We start from the raw sequence: 18,849 nt of genomic DNA, 5'->3' as shown, positions 1-18,849 counted from the left end.
CAACATAAATTAAATCTGCAAGCTTTTGCGAAATCATCGCGCACCTCTGTGTGTGTGATTAAAATCCTTGTCGAAACCCTCTAGTGCTCTTTCAGCTACACCATATAAAGCATGAATAAAAGAGGCGACAAAAAACATCCCTTTCTCAGCCTCTTACCAATAAACCTCGTTTTTTTGCTGCTTGCCCTTCCTATTTTGTCCAAACTGTTCTTCTCGGTATACCTTCTTCAAAAGCTGTATGCAGTCGTCACCGATGCCCACTCCTTTTAATATATCATGCAGACGTTCGCGACTAACGTTGTCATACGTGTCTGCGATGTTTATAAAATTCACGTTCAAAGGCCTGTTTTCTATTCTACATAGTTCTATACACCAAGTAAGAGCAAATATGTTGCCATCTAACCTCCCGCCGATTCAAAGAAACATTCTAAACTTCTCCAAAAATATCATGGACTGCCCACGTTTACATCGTGAATTTTACTGCGTGCATCATTAACCTATATAATACAAATGTAATGACACTATATAGCGAATGCTATCGTTTGATATGAGGGCACAGCACTCCCTAAGAAATCCGCTCGCCGCCGCGTCGGGGCAACGGTTACTTTTTTCAGCTGCTTACCCGAAAACAGCGGTCGCGATCTCAACCACGGTGTTAAAAAAAAAAAAAAAAACAAGGGGGTCGATGGCGTGCCTTAAAATGAAGACGCAGTTTGCTCGTAAAGGCGAATAACTTTTTTTTTCATTACTAAGACTCCCTCAGATAGTAGCGTGAGGCTCTCTTCGGAATCACTGGAAGCAATTCTATTCAACGCTCCACGGGCATGCCTGTCCATATTGTGGCGGCTCGCGATCGCTCTGCCACATATCACGCTGTTGTCTAAACAGACCACCAAATTCAGATACCTTCTTAAACCAGTACAAGCTTTCTAATACTTTCAAGCGATGGGAAGCCCAGCTAGCTAGCTTTGACCCAGAGGTACAACTCATAGAGTCTCTCAAAAATGCCTAGAGGGAAGTGTGGCGTTACCATCTATCTATGCGAATTTCTTAAGGGGCGATGTTGAAGCGCAGAAAATGACGGTCTGCGAGGCTTGTATTGGCTGGTGTTGAGCAAGGCTTTGGCTCAAAAGCGAATACGACTGCGTAAATAGAGCTCCTCTAAATAAAACTTCCATAAGTGGATCTCATTTACGCGTGTTATATTCTTAAATAAAAGTTCATGTAATCACCTTGACGGCACAACCAAACGGTGAAGGAAAGAAACAGACGACATGAAAGTGGCGGAAAGAACGCTCGCTTTAGCGTCTGCCTGCCAAATTTTGTGGCCGTTGGTTACTTCTTACGCTTCGTAAAGTTGTAGATTAACGTAGAAGGTTCCAGAACTAATAAATCACGTTTTTGTGCAATGACAAAAACAAATAGCTTACTACGTGCTCGTGTAGTAAAAAATCATTTTGACGTGAATCCAGACGCGTTTCTGAGGTATAAAAATTAAGTCAACTTCGAAGCTCACGTATCTCGTCATTTTCTTGCACCTAGCATCTCACTAGCGCCCGATTTCCCTCTAGGTTTGATTGTGAGAAACTCCATGGTACAACTTGTTCTCGTGGCTCACGTCAGACAGGTGGCAGCATCCAGTGGAGCCCTGGACTTGGGGGTTCCACTAGTCGAGCTCATGACCCCTGTCCCAAACTCTTGCGAATACAGTTTTCCCTATCATATCAGCGAAAAAACTCACCAGCAGCGCTCTCTCGGCGATCGGGAAGAGAACGAAGTTGCTGCACATGAGGCTCGAGACGAGAGGGAAGAAGATGGAGCGCAGCACCTTGGGAAGGAGCACGCGGTACGTGTTCTGGCTGCGGATCTGCTCGCTCTCGGCCTTCGGCGCGCCCAGATTGATCACCGTCTTGTTCTCGTGTGGTCGCGGAGCAGTGACGTCGAAGCTGAACGTGGCCTCGTCGTTTCCGGTCACGTTGCGCAGCCGAGCGTTGTTGTACGCAGTCGTGATCAGAGGTGCCGTGTGCTGAATCTGCCCGTTGTACCACAGCACGGTACTGCGATGACGACGCATCGCAGACTCGAGAAGAAGCTACGTACTACCTGACAAAATGTTCAGCCTATAGTCGGCTAGAACTAGGGCTGCATGTTTTCCCGAGTTGATTGCTGCCTTAAATTTGAAGGTTGTTTTGAAGTCCATTTTGGTGTCAATTCTCTGAAGAGTGCATTATTTTCCAGGTTTTAACGACTTAGACGAAATGATGCCCGATTGCATATTTAACCTTATTTTAATGTCTTAGATAAAATGGTACCTGAACACGATAGCATCTGCACAGACGAAGCGTACTTTAGTTGTCTGGAAGGTTTAAAAGCACAAGCGCATATTAACAAGAACGAATGCACAAATCCAAAACACCCACGTTTGTACGTGTTATTGCAACAGACGCAAGCATAGTTCGGGATGTCTGATGTGCGGCACGCCCCAGGGCCATGAAAGGTCCGTTTATCGAGATGTCGTACCCTGCTCCAAAGGACCTCACGTATTTTGTCGTCTGTCGGTCTGTGTGCAACAAGTCTTTTTGGAAAAGTGGGATACGCGCTGTGTACGAGATACTGTTTTCTAGGTGTTTGTAAGTATGGTTTATATGACCCGGCCGACTTACCGATGACCACTTAGAACATGCACATTTGACAGGCAGAGTCACAGTGGACCTTAAAACCACAGTTCCGTGGGCAGATCAAAACTGGTGAAAACTTTAAGGACGAATGTTTTTTTTTTTCAGATTTATTCAAAAGCAACGAAGCCTAAAATGCAACCTCAGATTAAATAGAACCCCTGCCGGCAAAAAGATCGGCTGACTTCTCACTCATCGGTGTAAGATATTCGTGTAAATTGTTTTATTTTGAAACCATAAACACTCTTTCTGAAATACCGTAAATAACACACATATAAAGAAACTAACAATTTTTCGTTTTTACTGATAATATGCATTTTTCTGGGAAGTGATACTAAATTATGTTATGCAAATTGGGCAGACAAAACAAGTTTGCCTTTTAAAATCGGCGACAAAATCATGTCTCTACACTGGTTAACATATTATCGGACGCAATCTTACCACGTTAGACATAATGCAAATGTGCAATCGTATTCGAACTATTGGGACCAAAAGACAGTGCACTGCACTCCCATACTAGCAAGGGACTGCGCACTGCTCTCCCATACTTGAGTACGAAGTACTCCAAATCGTTAAACACTTTTTCTGAACACACACTATTGCTTTCTAATTTTTCTGTGGTTCTGTTTGTGTGAGCCATCGAATGTGCATGATCTTTCAACGTCATCTCATATCCATGTTCATGTAAATGACGTCTCTTTTGTCATCATCGTTAGTGTATGTCCAAGACGAAAATGTTCTTTGGAGTGTTATTGACATTTGTGACAAAAATGCTTTAAAACCCTATTGCTTTGTTTTAGCAAAAAACGGCACACTGATCTCCCATAGTTGAGTACGAAGTACTCAAAATCCTTGAACACCTTTTTAGACACACTGAATTTGATGTTTTCAGTGAAACTACAGGTACCCAATTGGTATGAGACGGCTCTCAGCTCTCCCATAGTAGAGTGCTAAGTAGTCTAAGTCCCTTTTTTCTAAATACACTGCTCTCCCATGGTTGAGTATGAAGTACACGAAATTGTAAAAATGTTTCTAAGCACAGTCCAATTGTTGACACGTTATGCGTCTTCAAACTGGGTCAATTTCTTGCTCTCCCATAGTGGAGTTCTTTCAGACGTTGAACATTCGGTATAAGCACATTATATCTGAGTGTAGGAGTGATAGCTGTGGGCAGAGCGCACATTTATTCTTCTATTGTAACCGAAAAAAAAATCCGGATGGAGATAGAACTGCATTTAAGAGGCCTGAGGTGTGGCCTCACCGGTGACCACCGTCGGTAACGCACTCCCTCACCAGAGAAGGATTGGCCACCCTGGTGCAGTATCTGGCCACTACCTCCCACATGCATACGTCAAATAACTCACGGCCCTCAGTCCCCAGCAGCTACGAAGCAACTGACCACGGCAGCGGTCAGATCTGCAACGCAGCAGAGGGTGCTAAGAATCTCTGGATCCGGACAGGCCGCCATTGGAGTCTGAACTTGGCAACGTTTAACGCTAGAACGTGATGTAGTAAGGAGAGTCTGGCTGTACTATTCGAGAAGCTAGAGGGTGCTAAATGGGGTGTAATAGGGCTAAGTGAGGTTAGGAGGACACATGAGGCCTATACAGTGCTACAGAATGGGAACGTCATTTGCAATCGGGGTTTGGCTGACAGAAGAGAACTAGGAAAGGGTTTTTCTTCCACAGAAACATAGCTGGCAACATAGAGGAAAACTATAGCATTCACGAAAAGGTGGTCGGGATTGTAATTAAACTCCATAAAAGATACAATATTAAGGTGGGACAGGGTTCAGTACGCGTCAGTTAAAAAACTTCCATGAAGATGTGAAACCGGCAATGAGTAAGGTAGAAACACAGTATACTCTACTGATGGGAGACTTTAATGCCAAGTTAGGGAGGAAAGAAGCAGGCTGGAGACCAGGCAGTAGGAGATTATGGCATCGGTACAAGAAATGCCACAGGGGAGCTACTAGCAGAATTCGCAGAACGCAATAATTTGCAGATTTTGAATGCCTTCTACCAAAAACGAGGAAACCGCAAGTGGATATGAAGCAGCCCTAATGGCGAAAATAAGAACAGATAGAATTCATACTGAGTGCACACCCAGGCATCGTGCAGGATGTGGAAGTGCTTGGCAAGCTACGATGCAGAGTGACCGTAGAATAGTATGGTCTCGAATTCGCCTAGACTTAAAAAAAAAAAACGACAGACGCTCATACGCAAGAAGCCAGTCAATGAGCTAGCACCGAGAAGGAAAGTACAGGAATTCAGAGTCTCGCATCAGAACAGGTACTCGGCTCTTATCGAGGAAACCTGCCTTAGCACTGACGAGTATCATTACGGAGTGTGCAGTGGAAGTGGGAGGTACGGTAGTTGGACAGTACACTGGCAAGCTGTCCCAAGAAACGAAGAATCTCATTAAGAAGCGTCAAAGCATCAAAGCCTCATGTGCAACAGACTAAATAGAGTTGGTAGAGCTTTCAAAGTTGATCAATAAGTGTAAGGTATCTGATATAAAAAGGTATAACATGGAGAGAATTGAACACGCTTTGAAAAACGGAGTGAGCGTCAAAACAGAGAAGAGGAAACTTGGAATAGGCGAAAATCGGATGTACGCACTAAGGGACAAAAAAGGAAAAATAACTACCAATATGAATGGGATAGTAAAATAGCAGAAGAGTTTTACAGAGATCAGTACAGGAGCCGGGACAACCACGACTTTAATATAAGAACTAGCAGTAACCCAAATGACACCCCAGCAGTAATGATATAAGAAGTCAGAAAAGCCTTGGAGAGGATGCAAAGAGGCAAAGTTGTTGGTGAGGATCACGTAACATCAAATCAGCTGAAAGACGGAGGGCAGATTGTGTTAGAAAAACTAGCCACCCTGTTTACGAACTGTCTCCTGACGGGAAAAGTATCAGAAACTTCGAAGAATGCTAACATCATCTTAATAGATAAGAAAGGAGATCACAAGGACTTGAATATATACAGGCCAATCAGCTTGCTCTCTGTCGTATACAAGCTATTTACAAAGGTAATTGCTAACAGAATTAAGACAACATCAGAATTCAATCAACCAAAGAAACAAGCAGAATTTCGAACAGGCTACGGAGCAATCGACCACATTCATACTATGAATCAGGCAATAGAGAAATGCTCAGAATATAGTCAACCACTATACATAGCCTTTATAGATTACAGAAAGGCGTTTGATTCAGTAGAAATATCCGCAGTAATGCAGAATCAGGGCGTCAACGAAGCATATATAAAAATCTTAGAAGAAATCTACAGGGGTTCAAATGCTACAATATATAGTGCCTCATAAAGAAAGCAACGCAATACCAATAAAGAAGGGTGTAAGGCAGGGGAATACGATCTCCCCAACGCTATTCACCGCGTGCTTACAGAAGGTTTTCAGAGGCCTAGAAGAGTTAATGGAGAATAACTTAGTAACCTGCGCTTCGCTGACGACATTGTATTGCTCAGTAACTCACGGGACGAATTGCAACTCATGATTACGGAGTTAGACAAGGAGAGCAGAAAGGTTGGTCTTAAAATTAATCTGCAGAAAACGAAAGTAATGTACAACAACCTCGGAAGAGAGCAGCGCTTCGAGATAGGCACTTGTGCACTTGAAGTTGTAGAAGACTATCTCCAGTATTCTAGAACGCTCTTTCACTCAACGTTCCACCTTCACTTGGGAAAGCCGATGGGAGCGCCATCTCTAGGCAGAGAAAGTCACTGCATTTCTGTGATAATTTGCTATAATTCTTGAGTTGCGCAGCGTCATTTTCAGCCGATCAGTGGTGCAGTGCGCAACTATGTCCAGTGAAGGGTGAAAGTCGAGTCAGGGAGTGTTTGTCAATACGGGGGTTAGTCTACTTGGGACAAGTAATAACCGCGGAGCCGAACCACAAGATTGAAGTAAATAGAAGAATAAGAATGGAGTAGAGCACACTTGGCAAGCACTCTCAAATCATGGCAGGTAGATTGCCAGTATTCTTGAAGAAGAATGTATATAACAGCTGCATCTCGCCGGTACTTAGCTGCGGGGAGAAACCTGGAGACTTACAAAGAGGGTTCAGCTTAAATTCAGGACGACGCAGCGAGCGATGGAAAGAAAAATGGTAGGTGTAACCTTAAGAGACAAGAAGAGAGCAGAGTGGATTAGGGAACAAACCGGGGTTAAAGATATTGTCACGATGAGTCACAAGTACTGGGGGGATTTATTGAACAACCGGGTGGCTAGCTCTAGGACGATGCGTCAGTCGGGGCTGGCTCTCGAGCAGAGAAGAACGCGATCTTCTTTTTTCCTCCAGATTTAGAGCCGCTCTTGCTGCCAACCCACTACGTGCTGGCGGCATTATCCCCCCTTCCGAAAAGAAAAAAAAACAACAAGTAACAAAAAGAGGAAAGGAAAGTACATAGCAGCACCGCGATGCTACTACATAGGCACGTGAAAAAAAAATGGAAATTCGGATGAAGTGAAAGTAAAAATTGAAGAGCGTGCCTACATAGGAAACGTCAATGAACGAGAAAGTAAGTTCACAAAATAAACAAAAAACACAAAGAACGCTGTACGGTAAAGGAAAAGTTACGAACAACGCGCAATAAATGGCTTCATGCGCAACACATGAACGACGTCCGGCATCAGCCGTGTCCTGCTCCGTGCATGGGGTGTTGAGTCCGGAACCACTTCGTAGTTCACGTCACTGACGCGGCGTAACACTTTATATGGGCCAAAGTACCGGCTCAGCAACTTTTCACTAAGGCCACGGCGGCGGACGGGCGTCCACACCCAAACTTGATCTCCGGGGCTGTAAAACACTTCTCTGTGGCGGGTATTATAGCGTCGTGCGTCTGCCTGCTGTTGCTGGCCGATGTGCAGTCGCGCGAGCTGCCGGGCTTCCTCGGCACGCTCTGCGAATTCTTCGGCGTCTGTTGCCAACTCGTCTTCGTCCTGACACGGTAGCATTGAGTCTAGCATGGTCTGCACTTCGCGGCCGTAGAGAAGCCGAAATGGCGTGAATCGCGTGGTCTCTTGCACGGCGGTATTATACGCGAAGGTCACGTAAGGCAAGATCCGGTCCCATGTTTTGTGCTGTACGTCGATGTACATTGAGATCATGTCTGCGAGGGTCTTATTCAGTCGTTCAGTAAGTCCGTTGGTTTGCGGGTGGTACGCAGTTGTTCTTCGGTGTCTGGTGTTGCTCAGTTTGAAAACTTCGTCCGTAAGCTGCGCCGTGAATGCCGTCCCTCTGTCCGTTATTACACTGGAAGGAGCACCGTGTCGTAACAATATCATAGTTGAAATCAAGAAGAGCAAATGGTCATGGGCCGGACATGTAGCTCGTAGACAGGATAGCCGCTGGTCAATAAGAGTAACTAACTAGATTCTCAAAGAAAGCAAGCGGGTTAGGGGGAGGCAGAAGGTTAGGTGGGCAGTTGAGAGTAAGAAGTTTGCGGGTATAAATTGGCAGCAGCAAGCACAGGACCGAGCTGACTGGCGGAAAATGGTAGAGGCCTTTGTACCGCAGTGAACTTAGGCTGAAGATGATGATGCAACCGAATGAACTACAAATACCAAACTCAGGGTCCCTTTCACTGATGCTACTCCGAGCACAGGTGGGAGTGTGCGTCCTCACAAGGCCTTTAAATGGGAACCACTTTTTTTGTCGCATGACGTCGCACTTCGACGTAAGCACCGTCCACACCTCCCCTGCGCCTGCTCGGCTCGTCTCCCTCGAACGCAGGCGGAGCGCACGTTTAGAATTCAGTCAAGAGCGCCTCTTCTCCGTCCAATGCAACGGTAGCACCAAGCAATGAAATAATAATGAAATATTCCTAAACCATACCAAGTTACAAAACATTCACACGATACCCCCCCCCCCCCCCTGCGATGTATTTAGTCGAGTTTGATCCCCCCATGGGAAGATGCCAACGCCACTTTTTTTGACGTTCTTATTGACTGCATAGGCCATCGCCCACTAAATCTTTAGCGCCTTACCCACCATTGCAGTGCCTAAGGAATCCGTCCACGTTTGGCCTAGAGACGATGTCATTTGATTGTCAATACCTGCTCGCGTTCTTTTTGGCGCCATTCCTATATAAACGACGCCCGTGGACGCCCGATCTTAGGCTCATGGAGCTTATGAGGCATTCGCCCTCATAAAAACGCTTGGTCGCTCGTGGTCGTCCCTGTGCGCGACACGCTTCGCTTGTGCCAGTGTTCGCGACTAAGATGCTGAAAACAGCTCGTAGTCATCGTTTATTCCCCTTGAAAGCGGCCATTGCAAGGACCATTCCGTGAAGATGTAGATATTCGGTCATTTCCAGCGACGCAGGCGGCATCATGTAGCCATGCTCCGAAGCTTTCACCGGGTGATAAAACTGCGACGCTTATCGGTCTCTCAGTAGTCATGAACCAATGAACACGTCTTCACGCTCTGCGACGCTGACGTAAACTCTCGCGACATCACCGTCTCGTACGCCATTTCAACTTTCCGCTGCGCCACCTATAGTCATCGGAATGATCGCATTGTTTGACACATAAATAGCAGGAGACTTTAGTGTAGGCGATTTCTGACCAATCACAAATAATGGCGTGGTAGATGCAAGAATAACTTTTTTCATTTTATTATCTACCCAACTGGTCGTAAGCAGTTATTTTGTGGTGGCGTGTTTTCGTAACTTGTAGCATTACACGACACGCATGCCCCTGAGATCGGCCCTGAAGATTTAGGTTAATCGTAATCGAACAGCTTCACATCTGTTCTTCTAGAGACGATTCGTAACGCACAAAACAATGCGGACGCGATGCGTGCTATAACCAAAATTCTTATTCGAAAATGGACCACCGCAGTGGCTTCAGTGGTTCGTTACTCGGTTGCTGTCCAGACAGACGATGATGACACCGGGCCATGGCGTTCTAACATCGACAGATTCGAAATGCTAAAGGCCCACGTTCTTGGCGACGACCGCACACGTTAGGAAGCTAGGTGTGGCAGGCGAAACTTTTTTGAATCCTGTGGTGTACGGCGCATTTCATCGCTCGGTTGCCTATAGAGATCAACGTGAACATATCAAAAATTTATTCAAAGATAGTAAAAATTTGAATCCACTCGGCTGCTAAAAGTGAGCTGTGTTAATATAAATTTGGAGTGAGATTTAATAAATTACCATAGAGACCTGATCAGAGTAAAATTGCAGGAAAAGTTTTGACAGGTCAGTATGTGAAGCATATGTGCGGCTAAATTGCGACGTACCCCGCCGCCTTGGTTATTTGATAGCCGAAGTGAACGTTGAACACGTATTTGAAGAACTTGGCGCTAGCATATTCCAGGAGTCCCTGGGCAACGTCCGTGTCCACGTCTACGCCAATAATGTCGTATTGGCGCTCATTATCGAACATCGGCTCGAAGTAGCGCTCCCGGAATAGCTGCTCTTTGTCAGCCTGCGCGAAACCCTGCAAGATAGAACAAAGCAGCCACTTAAGCGTGATGTGCATGGAAAGTATACGGCTTCTTGAACATTATTATCGCACTAATAAGCAGCATTTTTTCCAATTACAGTGATTCCTGGGGTAATATTAGATGCTTATGCAAATGCGCGGTGGTTTAGTGTCCTGAAACCGTGAGTATTTTTTTTTTGCATTTGGAGTGTCTGGCGCTTTTTGGCAGATTCTATTCGATTTCCCACCGCCATAATGAAATGATCCAGTGCAGGGTTCCTCGTCCACTCCAAATTTGACGAGGGATGACATCATTTCATTAGTTTTGCGCATGTGGTAGCCTTGCTTGAAAATCCACTGAATTGACGCCCACAAGGTCCAATGCGACGTCGGCACTAACGTTGTAGCATAATCGTCAGTTTACTTTACACGTAATACACGCTACGGTGCAACGAACGCCGTATCATAAGTAGCCGTTGTCAGTGTACATCTCCGAGGCCGAGCAACAGTTGAATGAGTTCACACGTGCACATAGTCATCAAAGTGAACAGCCAACACACCAACCACGATTGGCACTGCCCCGATATGACGCCTGCACAGAGTGCTTCGGCGATGCATTGGTGTTACCCTGTGGTTTAGTACTTGACCACCACGCATGCAGACTGCCCGGGTCTACTGAAGCCCGAACAGTGATCTGTATTCTTAGTTAGCATATGGTTTTTCGCTCAGCGAAAAAGCTGCTCGTCCGCTGCGAAGGAGCAGTGGTTATGGTGCTCGCCTGCTGGCCCGAAGGTCGCAGGTTCGATCCCGGCGTCGGCAGTCACATTTCGACAGACGCTTAATGCTTGCTAGAGGCCCGAGTATTGTGCTACGCTAATGCACTTTAGAGACCAGGTGGTAAAAAATTTCGAGGCCCTCTACAACGACGTCTCCCACATAGTGATTTTGGAACGTAATACCCCAGATATTATTAGAAAGCTCATGACAAGAGCCCGACAAATTCTGTGACAGCGGCTCTTTAACGCTGTCGCATGAATATGTCTGTCTGCATCGTGAGTAGCGGGATCGAATCCAGGCTGCTGCGGCTGCACTTCTGATGGAGGTAGGAATGTTGTAAGTCCGTGTGAACAAATTTAGGTGCACGTTGAAGAACCCCAGGGGGTCAAAATTTCCGGAGCCCTCCACTGCGGCGTATCTCACATTCATATGGTGGTTTTGGGACGTTAAACCCGACATGTCATCATCATGCGTCCCGAGTTGATATTGCTGGCGCAATGCGTAGGGCAATTTGAGGGACCTGGTGAACGGGTTGAGGGAAACTGTTTCAAGACCTACGCAATACTGATCTTTTGAGTTTTAAAACATACACTTTTGTCCTGCGCCAGTTTCGGCGCCTGGCAAGTTAGGGAGACAACTATGAGAGTGCAATCATGGATTTCCATCTACAATAATAAAAGCAAAGCTCCGCCGCCAGTGGATCATTGCAAGCAACGGGAAAAACTACGAGCCCAGCAGGTGTGTCAGTAAGTGCACTTCCTGCGCTTATTCAAGCGTGACGCCAGCTTTTTCACTTTGCATCAGTATATTGCGTGCAGCATGCCTTTGGTAGATGCCGGACCAAATAGCTGCTGTGCTCCTTCAAAAACAGTATGCCAACTATAGAATATATTACAATTCACGCGCGCATGCGCACAATGCGCACGTTTAGTATAAATTGGTGTACTATCGTGATGCAAAGAAACGTGAATAGCGGAAAACGCACTGAGTCAAACAAACTGCCATATGCTTTGACTGTCCCTATAGGCACATCTGTGCTTTCAGTCGGCGTCACCGTAGCACTATAAGATCATGCCCTGCCTGGTACCTTTGCTCCACGTGTGTGTTCCTAGTGCCAGGTATGACCGGCAAATGATAATCATATTTGGTGCACGAGCGCAAGCAAGGGATGGTTCTATAGCGTTACGTTGACGCTGGCTGCCTAGGCACTAGGCAGCAGAAGTTCTGCTTAGCGTCACTCAAGGCATGTCGCAGTTCGATTAAGTTGAAAGCCACACTTTCCGCGGTTCAGGTTTCTTTACATTGTGTACGTGACGAAGGCATTCCGGATTGCCGAGGAACGTCTGGTCGACGTTTCAGAAGAAAACAGCAGAAGTTTCCAGGAAAGGAAAAGCGCGAAACATTGCTTACAGCCACACTCTGGTTGGGAAGCTACGTTTGATATGTGGAGTGTCTGCTAATAGGGCAGTTCAGGGTGTGGCCGCGCCGCGCTTGCGACAGATGGCACGACGCGCAACCTAAATACGGCAGCGCACACTGAACACGCTGTATTCTGATGTATAGTTAGAGGAACTTAGCAACAACACGAGCACGCAGAGGAATGAATGAGCGAGAGAGTGCGATCACTTATTACGCGTGCTAAATGTTGTGACGTGCACTGACATGGCTTCTTTTCCACATGTCATCCTTTCATATGCAGATTCAAGTGCACTACTCCAGACGATGGAAAATATGAAATTAGAAAACACGTGACGAGTCCATTGAATCAGTTCCTACTTGGAACTGTGGTTGACCCCTTGAAGCAGGTGACGCAGGGTCAGCGTCGCAAATTGAACCACGACTGGTACAAGATTCTTTCAATTGACACAGGAATGGCTTGGACTTGCGCTATAGTAAAAGTCATGGCACAGGCAGATTTATTTCATGTGGGCGAACTAGCGGTTTGCTTTCTATGGTAGTTGACGTGTCCACCGTTACTATTAAGCTCTATGGAGACGTGGGCACGCGTTCGAAGGATGGCTGCTATCGAGGACAACTCACTATGGCGAACACAAAGACGTCCGGAAAAGCGTATCGAAGCGTCTCGCCCACGTTCTGCACGTCGCGTAGGCTGCCGCGCAAGCCCCAGTACTCGAGCACGAACAGCAGCCACAGCAGCAGAGGCGGCAGCACCCAGCTGAACAACGGCATCCGCCTCTCGCGCCACACGTGGATGGAGCGCTTGGTGAATACGGCGCGCAGACGGGCCAGCAGGGTCGCCTCCGAGCCAATCGTGTCCGCCATGTTTTGTATCCCGGGATCTGCGTGTTGACAGAACAGTAGAAGCGCGCGACAAAAGCCATTGGGGACAGGGCAATTTAAGTTGCTGTAAAAAAACAAAAAAAGATAAACTAAGCGAGGTGTGTGCCGTTAAAACCACCAAAGAGATGCTGTGAGCACGCTAGTGTATGACTGGTGGAGGAGATCACGTGGTCCATCATCACATGTGATCGTGATCATTTCAAGCCCCATAATCATATTCGTTATCAGTCTTTTGAGCATCATAATCTTTATGCACGACTCACTTTTTCCCTTGTCACGTAACATGCATGACGAGGACTACAGGATCAGTCGGATAGCTATCAAAAGCTCCGTCACGTCATCGTCAAGGCGCTGCTTTTCGTCAGGTCAAGCATTTTACCATGGTTTTCAATTAAAACACTGACGCAGAGCACCGCCCTTACAGAATGAACTAATCAGATGTCTTCACTAAGTGCGATTACTGAACATGTTTCACACCCCAATCCACTAAGGTGAACTCTGCCCACGCCTACGGTTGTTATGGTAACCTACGTGATGAATATCATACGAAAGTCGGTCGTGTTTGTGGCGCACTACAGTTTATACTTGATACAAAGAACAGACGAGAAGGTATTTTACTTACTGAATCCCTAACATTGATCTTATTCCGATAGTTTGGGCGACCACGAGACCACAGGGCAGTCAACACAGCACAAAAATGTGCTGCTGTCGACGTCCCATCGCTCATTTGTACACCGATTCGTCGCGCGTGTTGTACGTTTTTACATGAGAGTGACACGTCGGAGCGTTGACGCATAACCTATCACTTTGAATTCAATTAGGCTAGAATAGCTTGTTACGCAAATTTTCAGCTAGTTATATCAGTACGTACAGCTTAAGTCAATGCCATATTGCACCTACTGACGGAAATCTTGGTGCACGCAGCCCATAAGAGCATGCGTAACCGCAGCCACATGCAGCTTTGATCGTCTCTTAAAATTGGCGATAATAATACATGTTTCTGGGCATGCTTTCACAATCACTAACCCCCGTATTCAAGAACGTTCCTTCACTCAACGCTTCACCTTCACTTGAGAAAGCCGATGGCAGCGCCATCCCTAGACAGGGCAAGCCACTGTCTATCAGCGGTAATCTGCTGCGGTTCTTGAGTAGCCCAGTGTCATTTTCAGTCGAGCAGCGGCGCAGTGCTCAACTCTGTCAAGTGAAGGGTGAAAGTCGAGTCGAGGAGCGATTGTGAATACGAGCGTAAGTCAGCTCAATCGCGCCGACTGAGTGTGCGCACTTGAGATGGAATGAATGAAGGCATAGGTGCTGGTCAGTCTGCCTCGAAAAGAGTAAGTTAGCCACGCCCTTTTGCCCATGGTGGAAGTTTCTACTTACCTTTAGGATCCAAGAGCGATGTATCTTCGCTGGCTCCCCCTTCAATGCGCCGCTTGCGGTGTACGTGGTACTCTTCCCCAACGCGGATTAGGACGTCATCGAGGGACGTCACGGTCAGGCCCACCGACGCGATGCCGAGTTCCTTCGTCTTTTGCTCGATATCCTGTATTAGATGACGACACTGTTTAATCAACGTTCGTGCTCGTCAAGGGGTTCTACAGCGTGCCGTGCAGCATGACTTGTTATGGGGGGTAGTGGTTTTGAAAAAAGAAATGAAGAGAAAAGTGAACCACGCAACTGTCTGCACTAAAGCCATACACCTCAGCAGTGGTTCACAAGGGAAGGGAGAAAGAGGAATAAGATAGAGAAGTAAATATTGAGAGGGAAGTAAAAGATTGAAAGATGGTAAGGGAGGTCCACGGACAGGGCCTCACACAGCGAGCGGTAGTTGAAGAGAGTACTTTGCGGACGGGACAACTATCAGCAACGAAATCCAGCGAGCGTCTCCAGCATTTATTGTAATGAAGTCTAGTGGTGAAGTAGAATGACGTTCACCAGTGGCACGCTGTCATAGTGTGCATCTCAAGGGTCGATTACCAGCTGTTGGCGCTGAGACTAAAAACTACTGCCTTTGTACCGGCTATCTGCCTACTACACATCGTAAACAAAAACAAAACAAACACCCCGCTGGCGAAGTGCCTTAGCCAGCGGGGAGTTTGTTGACGATGGGTAACCGGGAGAAAGCCGGTACAGCAATAACAGTCATATAATATTGGTGCCAACAGCTCTAGATCAGCATTCGTGCTTCACGAAGAGTCTCACTGGTCATGCTACTTGACTGCTGCAGGAAGAATGATCCAAACTAGCGCCCGAAAAACCCCTGCTGTACTCACTTGGTGTTGAGAAGACGTTTCCTCTTGCTAAGACCTACCTTGTGTGATGAAGCGAAAATGCTGTCACGTCTGCAGTACAAAACGTTTAGGCTACGTGTGTATGGAAGGGACCTGATATTTTTATGCCTGCTCGTGCTTTTTCGCATAAGATAGATGATAGATATGTGGCCCGGGGTTTAACGTAACAAAACACAATATGATTATGAGACATGCCGTAGTGGAGAGCTCCGGAAATTTTGACCACCTGCGTTTCTTTAACATACAACCAAATCTGAGCAAACGGGCCTACAGCATGTTCGCCTTCATCAAAAATGCAGCTGCCATTGCCGGGATTCAATACCGCGACCTGTGGGTCATCAGCCGAGTACCTTAGCCACTAGATCACCACGCTGGGTCGTTTTTTTTCCCTCACATAAACGCACCTCAAAAGCAGCTCGCATGATAATTGGTGTAGTCGTGATTAGAAGCACACCACATGAATCAGGAAGCGAATAATACAGAACAGTGCGAGAAAGTGCTGCGAACATGCAACCTTGACTTGCAAGCTCGGGTTCTCAAGAGAGCGAAAGATACCGCCAGGGCCCAGGGGCTTATGGCCGCCAAACCGCGATGCCACTTCATGTGGCATAGGCAGATATTTGTGCGTGTCGTAAAGGGGAGGGTGGCGTGTACCTTTTTTGTTTGAAGTGGGGACCGGGCCGAGATGTGTTCTAATGTCGGCTTGTCTTCTGTATACTATGGCAGGGAGAGCTCACAGAGGAAGAGGGGTGGCCCGAGCTCGGTGTGCCACCCCCACGTAACGTTACCGAAACCTTTCACCGAAATACCTTGCTCTTTGATTCGTTTTTACGCGCTCACTGCTCATTAGCGTCATGGAATAGTTTGTTTCTACTATGACCTAAATGCATCATTTCTGTTTTTATTGTTTGTACATAATGTCGGTGCGCCATTTACATGCATGGCGAACAAGTATGCGTCGCCCGCATGGCCTTCGGTTAATATTTGTTTTTTTCTAACTGTATAAATTTGTTGAGAGTGACATTTTTCTCGATATTTATGAAGACAAATCTGTAATAACATCGCTCCGCAGCAAGCAACCAAATATGAGGAAGAGTGCTGGGAGGCAAATTGAGCTAGTGGGGTATATGCTTCATAATGGAAGGTTAGAAACAATACAAACAGAGGTTCACCGGAGATATAGGAACATGAACAACTCGCACGTTGTTCGTGCCCTTTCTTGCGTCCCTCAGTTTGCAAGGTGCGCCTTCCGCTATGGGAAAGGAATGGTTGCATATACACCTAATGAGTTATGTAGCTCAAAAGGATGGATGGTGCGAGATTTTTTATGGTTGGTTACGAACATATAGTTTTTCCAGCACTCGAAATGAACGCAGATTCGAAAATACAAGACAAGCAACACCATCGTGTAACTGATTCACGCACATCGCCTAGTGACGCTGCTTCTGTGCTCTTCGCATTTTCTTTGTCTGTCTGCAGACTACGTGGGAGTGCTCAGGCAAAGGCACAAAGGCTACGTTATAATCAGTGTCCTCTAGGTCGAGTCGATTGTAAAATCTTTTGTAGTCTTTGTTATACGCTGCACTCATCTCAGCAAGCCTGCCCAAGGCGTATATATACGAAAATATAGCCCTATTATAGGCTGCAAAAAAGTTTCTCTAGACATTCTACAATGACGGTCCTGCACACTTGCTATCCGCAAAGCCGCACCACACGTGCCGGGACACTTTCCACACGCAGGCGGAGGTTTCCTAGAAGTATCAATAACTGATGTGTTACGCCCCAAAACGAGAACATGATTATGAGAGGCGCCCTAGGGGAGGACTCCAGAAATTTGGACCTTCTGGTGTTCTTTAGCGTGGACTTACAACAAGCAGCAGACGGGACTGTCATTTCTCCTCCATCTAAATGTGACCATCGCGGCCATGATTGAACCCGCAACCTATTGGTTAGCAGCCGAGCGCTGTAGTCATTGTTTCACTGAGGCAGACTATTCCGTTAAAAGGGAGTGACGATCGCTCCCTTTGAATGAGCAGTCTAAGCGGCGCACCTTGAACATCTCGACGATGACCTTGGTGGCGATGATTTGACCCAGCACGAACACCACCTCGTTGGTGGAGTCGTTCTGCACGTGCGCTCTGGGCGAGTACTTGCGCAGCAACTCGACGATGGCTGGCACGCGGCACTTGGCTGGCACCTTGTTGATCTGCATGCGGTAGCCCGTGGCGAAACGCTGCTTCAGGAACACCGGTGAACCGGCACACCTGCGCGTAGCGAGGTTCGTGTTACACATTTATATATATACCGATACTCGTGCTCTACGCACATGACATAAAGCCAGCTATACTGGACGACAACTTTTCTGACAGCGCTGTGGAAGGTACAAAGCCGGAAGGTATGCCTGCTACCACGTTGAAAAATAGTAATTAAGTTTATTTCACTTAGCTTCACTTTTATTTCCTGAAATACCCATTGTAGGAGTGTTACATAAGGGGTGGTGTATAACAAAAAAATAGAACTATACAACGGTGTTTTTTAATGGCTTCTGCAAACATAGATGGGTTAGCGATGACACAGATGGCGTGAGGAAGGCCGTTCCAGTCTTTTGCTGCTCTTACAAAAAAGTAGTCTTTAGCTGCTCTTACTCATAATTTTTCCTTTTGATATGCTGAAAGAAATCCCACTTTATTTGTTACGAGACTCAAGTACTCGCGAAAAGTTGTAGATAATGAAATAGTTATTGGAATGTTCTTCTCTTGTTATATTTTTTTCTAGACAGTACCAGATTTTCAGCACACCCGTTCTGGAATGTAAACATGGTGACCATGATGTAGTGGCTCGGTGTGAAGCCACAAACATGATACCTTAACGTACACTGATCCATCAAAATGCTTCGGCCATTCATATTTTTGCGCGCATAATTTTGTAAACTCGTTAACGATGCCAGAGAGCAAGAAGAAAATCAGCTGCGAGCGGCCGCAATACTTGCGGAGCAACACGAAAGTGCAAAGACGTCGCCTCCGCAGCGTTCGCTCCAATGTCAAAGTAAGTTGTCACCGCATATTGACGGATGAAGAAGGCTTGCCTCCGTGGTGAGTGCCACGGGAGTTCCTAAGCGCCGAGAGGGGTTAAATTTCGTCAGGACAATGGATAAAAACTTAATAAAGGTCTCTGGTCTCTCTTACGAATTCTCTGGAATAAAGGAAGACTTCGTGTGGGACGAAGGCGAGTTTTCGGATGCTGTGAGTGAACAGAGGGAAGTGCAATGACACTCTCGCAATTGCATAAAAACGACAGAGGTTGTTTTTCACTCGAGTCTTTTACAAGCGAGTTACGCAGAAAACATGTTC

The 18,849-nt window shown here is 46.4% G+C and overlaps 1 protein-coding gene across 1 annotated transcript in view; it reads right to left on the bottom strand.

Moving 5' to 3' along the window:
* Positions 1 to 12,783: 12,783 nt before the first annotated feature.
* Positions 12,784 to 18,849, bottom strand: part of LOC142791263 (phospholipid-transporting ATPase ABCA3-like) — a 40,142-nt gene continuing 34,076 nt past the window's right edge. Inside the window, exons 10-12 of the mRNA XM_075885462.1 lie at positions 17,550 to 17,763; positions 14,589 to 14,751; positions 12,784 to 13,207 (exon numbers count right to left, since the gene is read on the bottom strand). Coding sequence (XP_075741577.1) covers positions 12,930 to 13,207; positions 14,589 to 14,751; positions 17,550 to 17,763 — 655 coding nt within the window. The 3' untranslated portion in view covers positions 12,784 to 12,929. The remainder of the gene's footprint in view (positions 13,208 to 14,588; positions 14,752 to 17,549; positions 17,764 to 18,849) is intronic.

This window comes from Rhipicephalus microplus, chromosome 2 (assembly GCF_043290135.1).
Source record: "Rhipicephalus microplus isolate Deutch F79 chromosome 2, USDA_Rmic, whole genome shotgun sequence".
NCBI lineage: Eukaryota > Metazoa > Arthropoda > Arachnida > Ixodida > Ixodidae > Rhipicephalus > Rhipicephalus microplus.
Note: the sequence above shows the minus strand (reverse complement) of the source record. Positions and strands in the feature narration are given on the sequence as shown.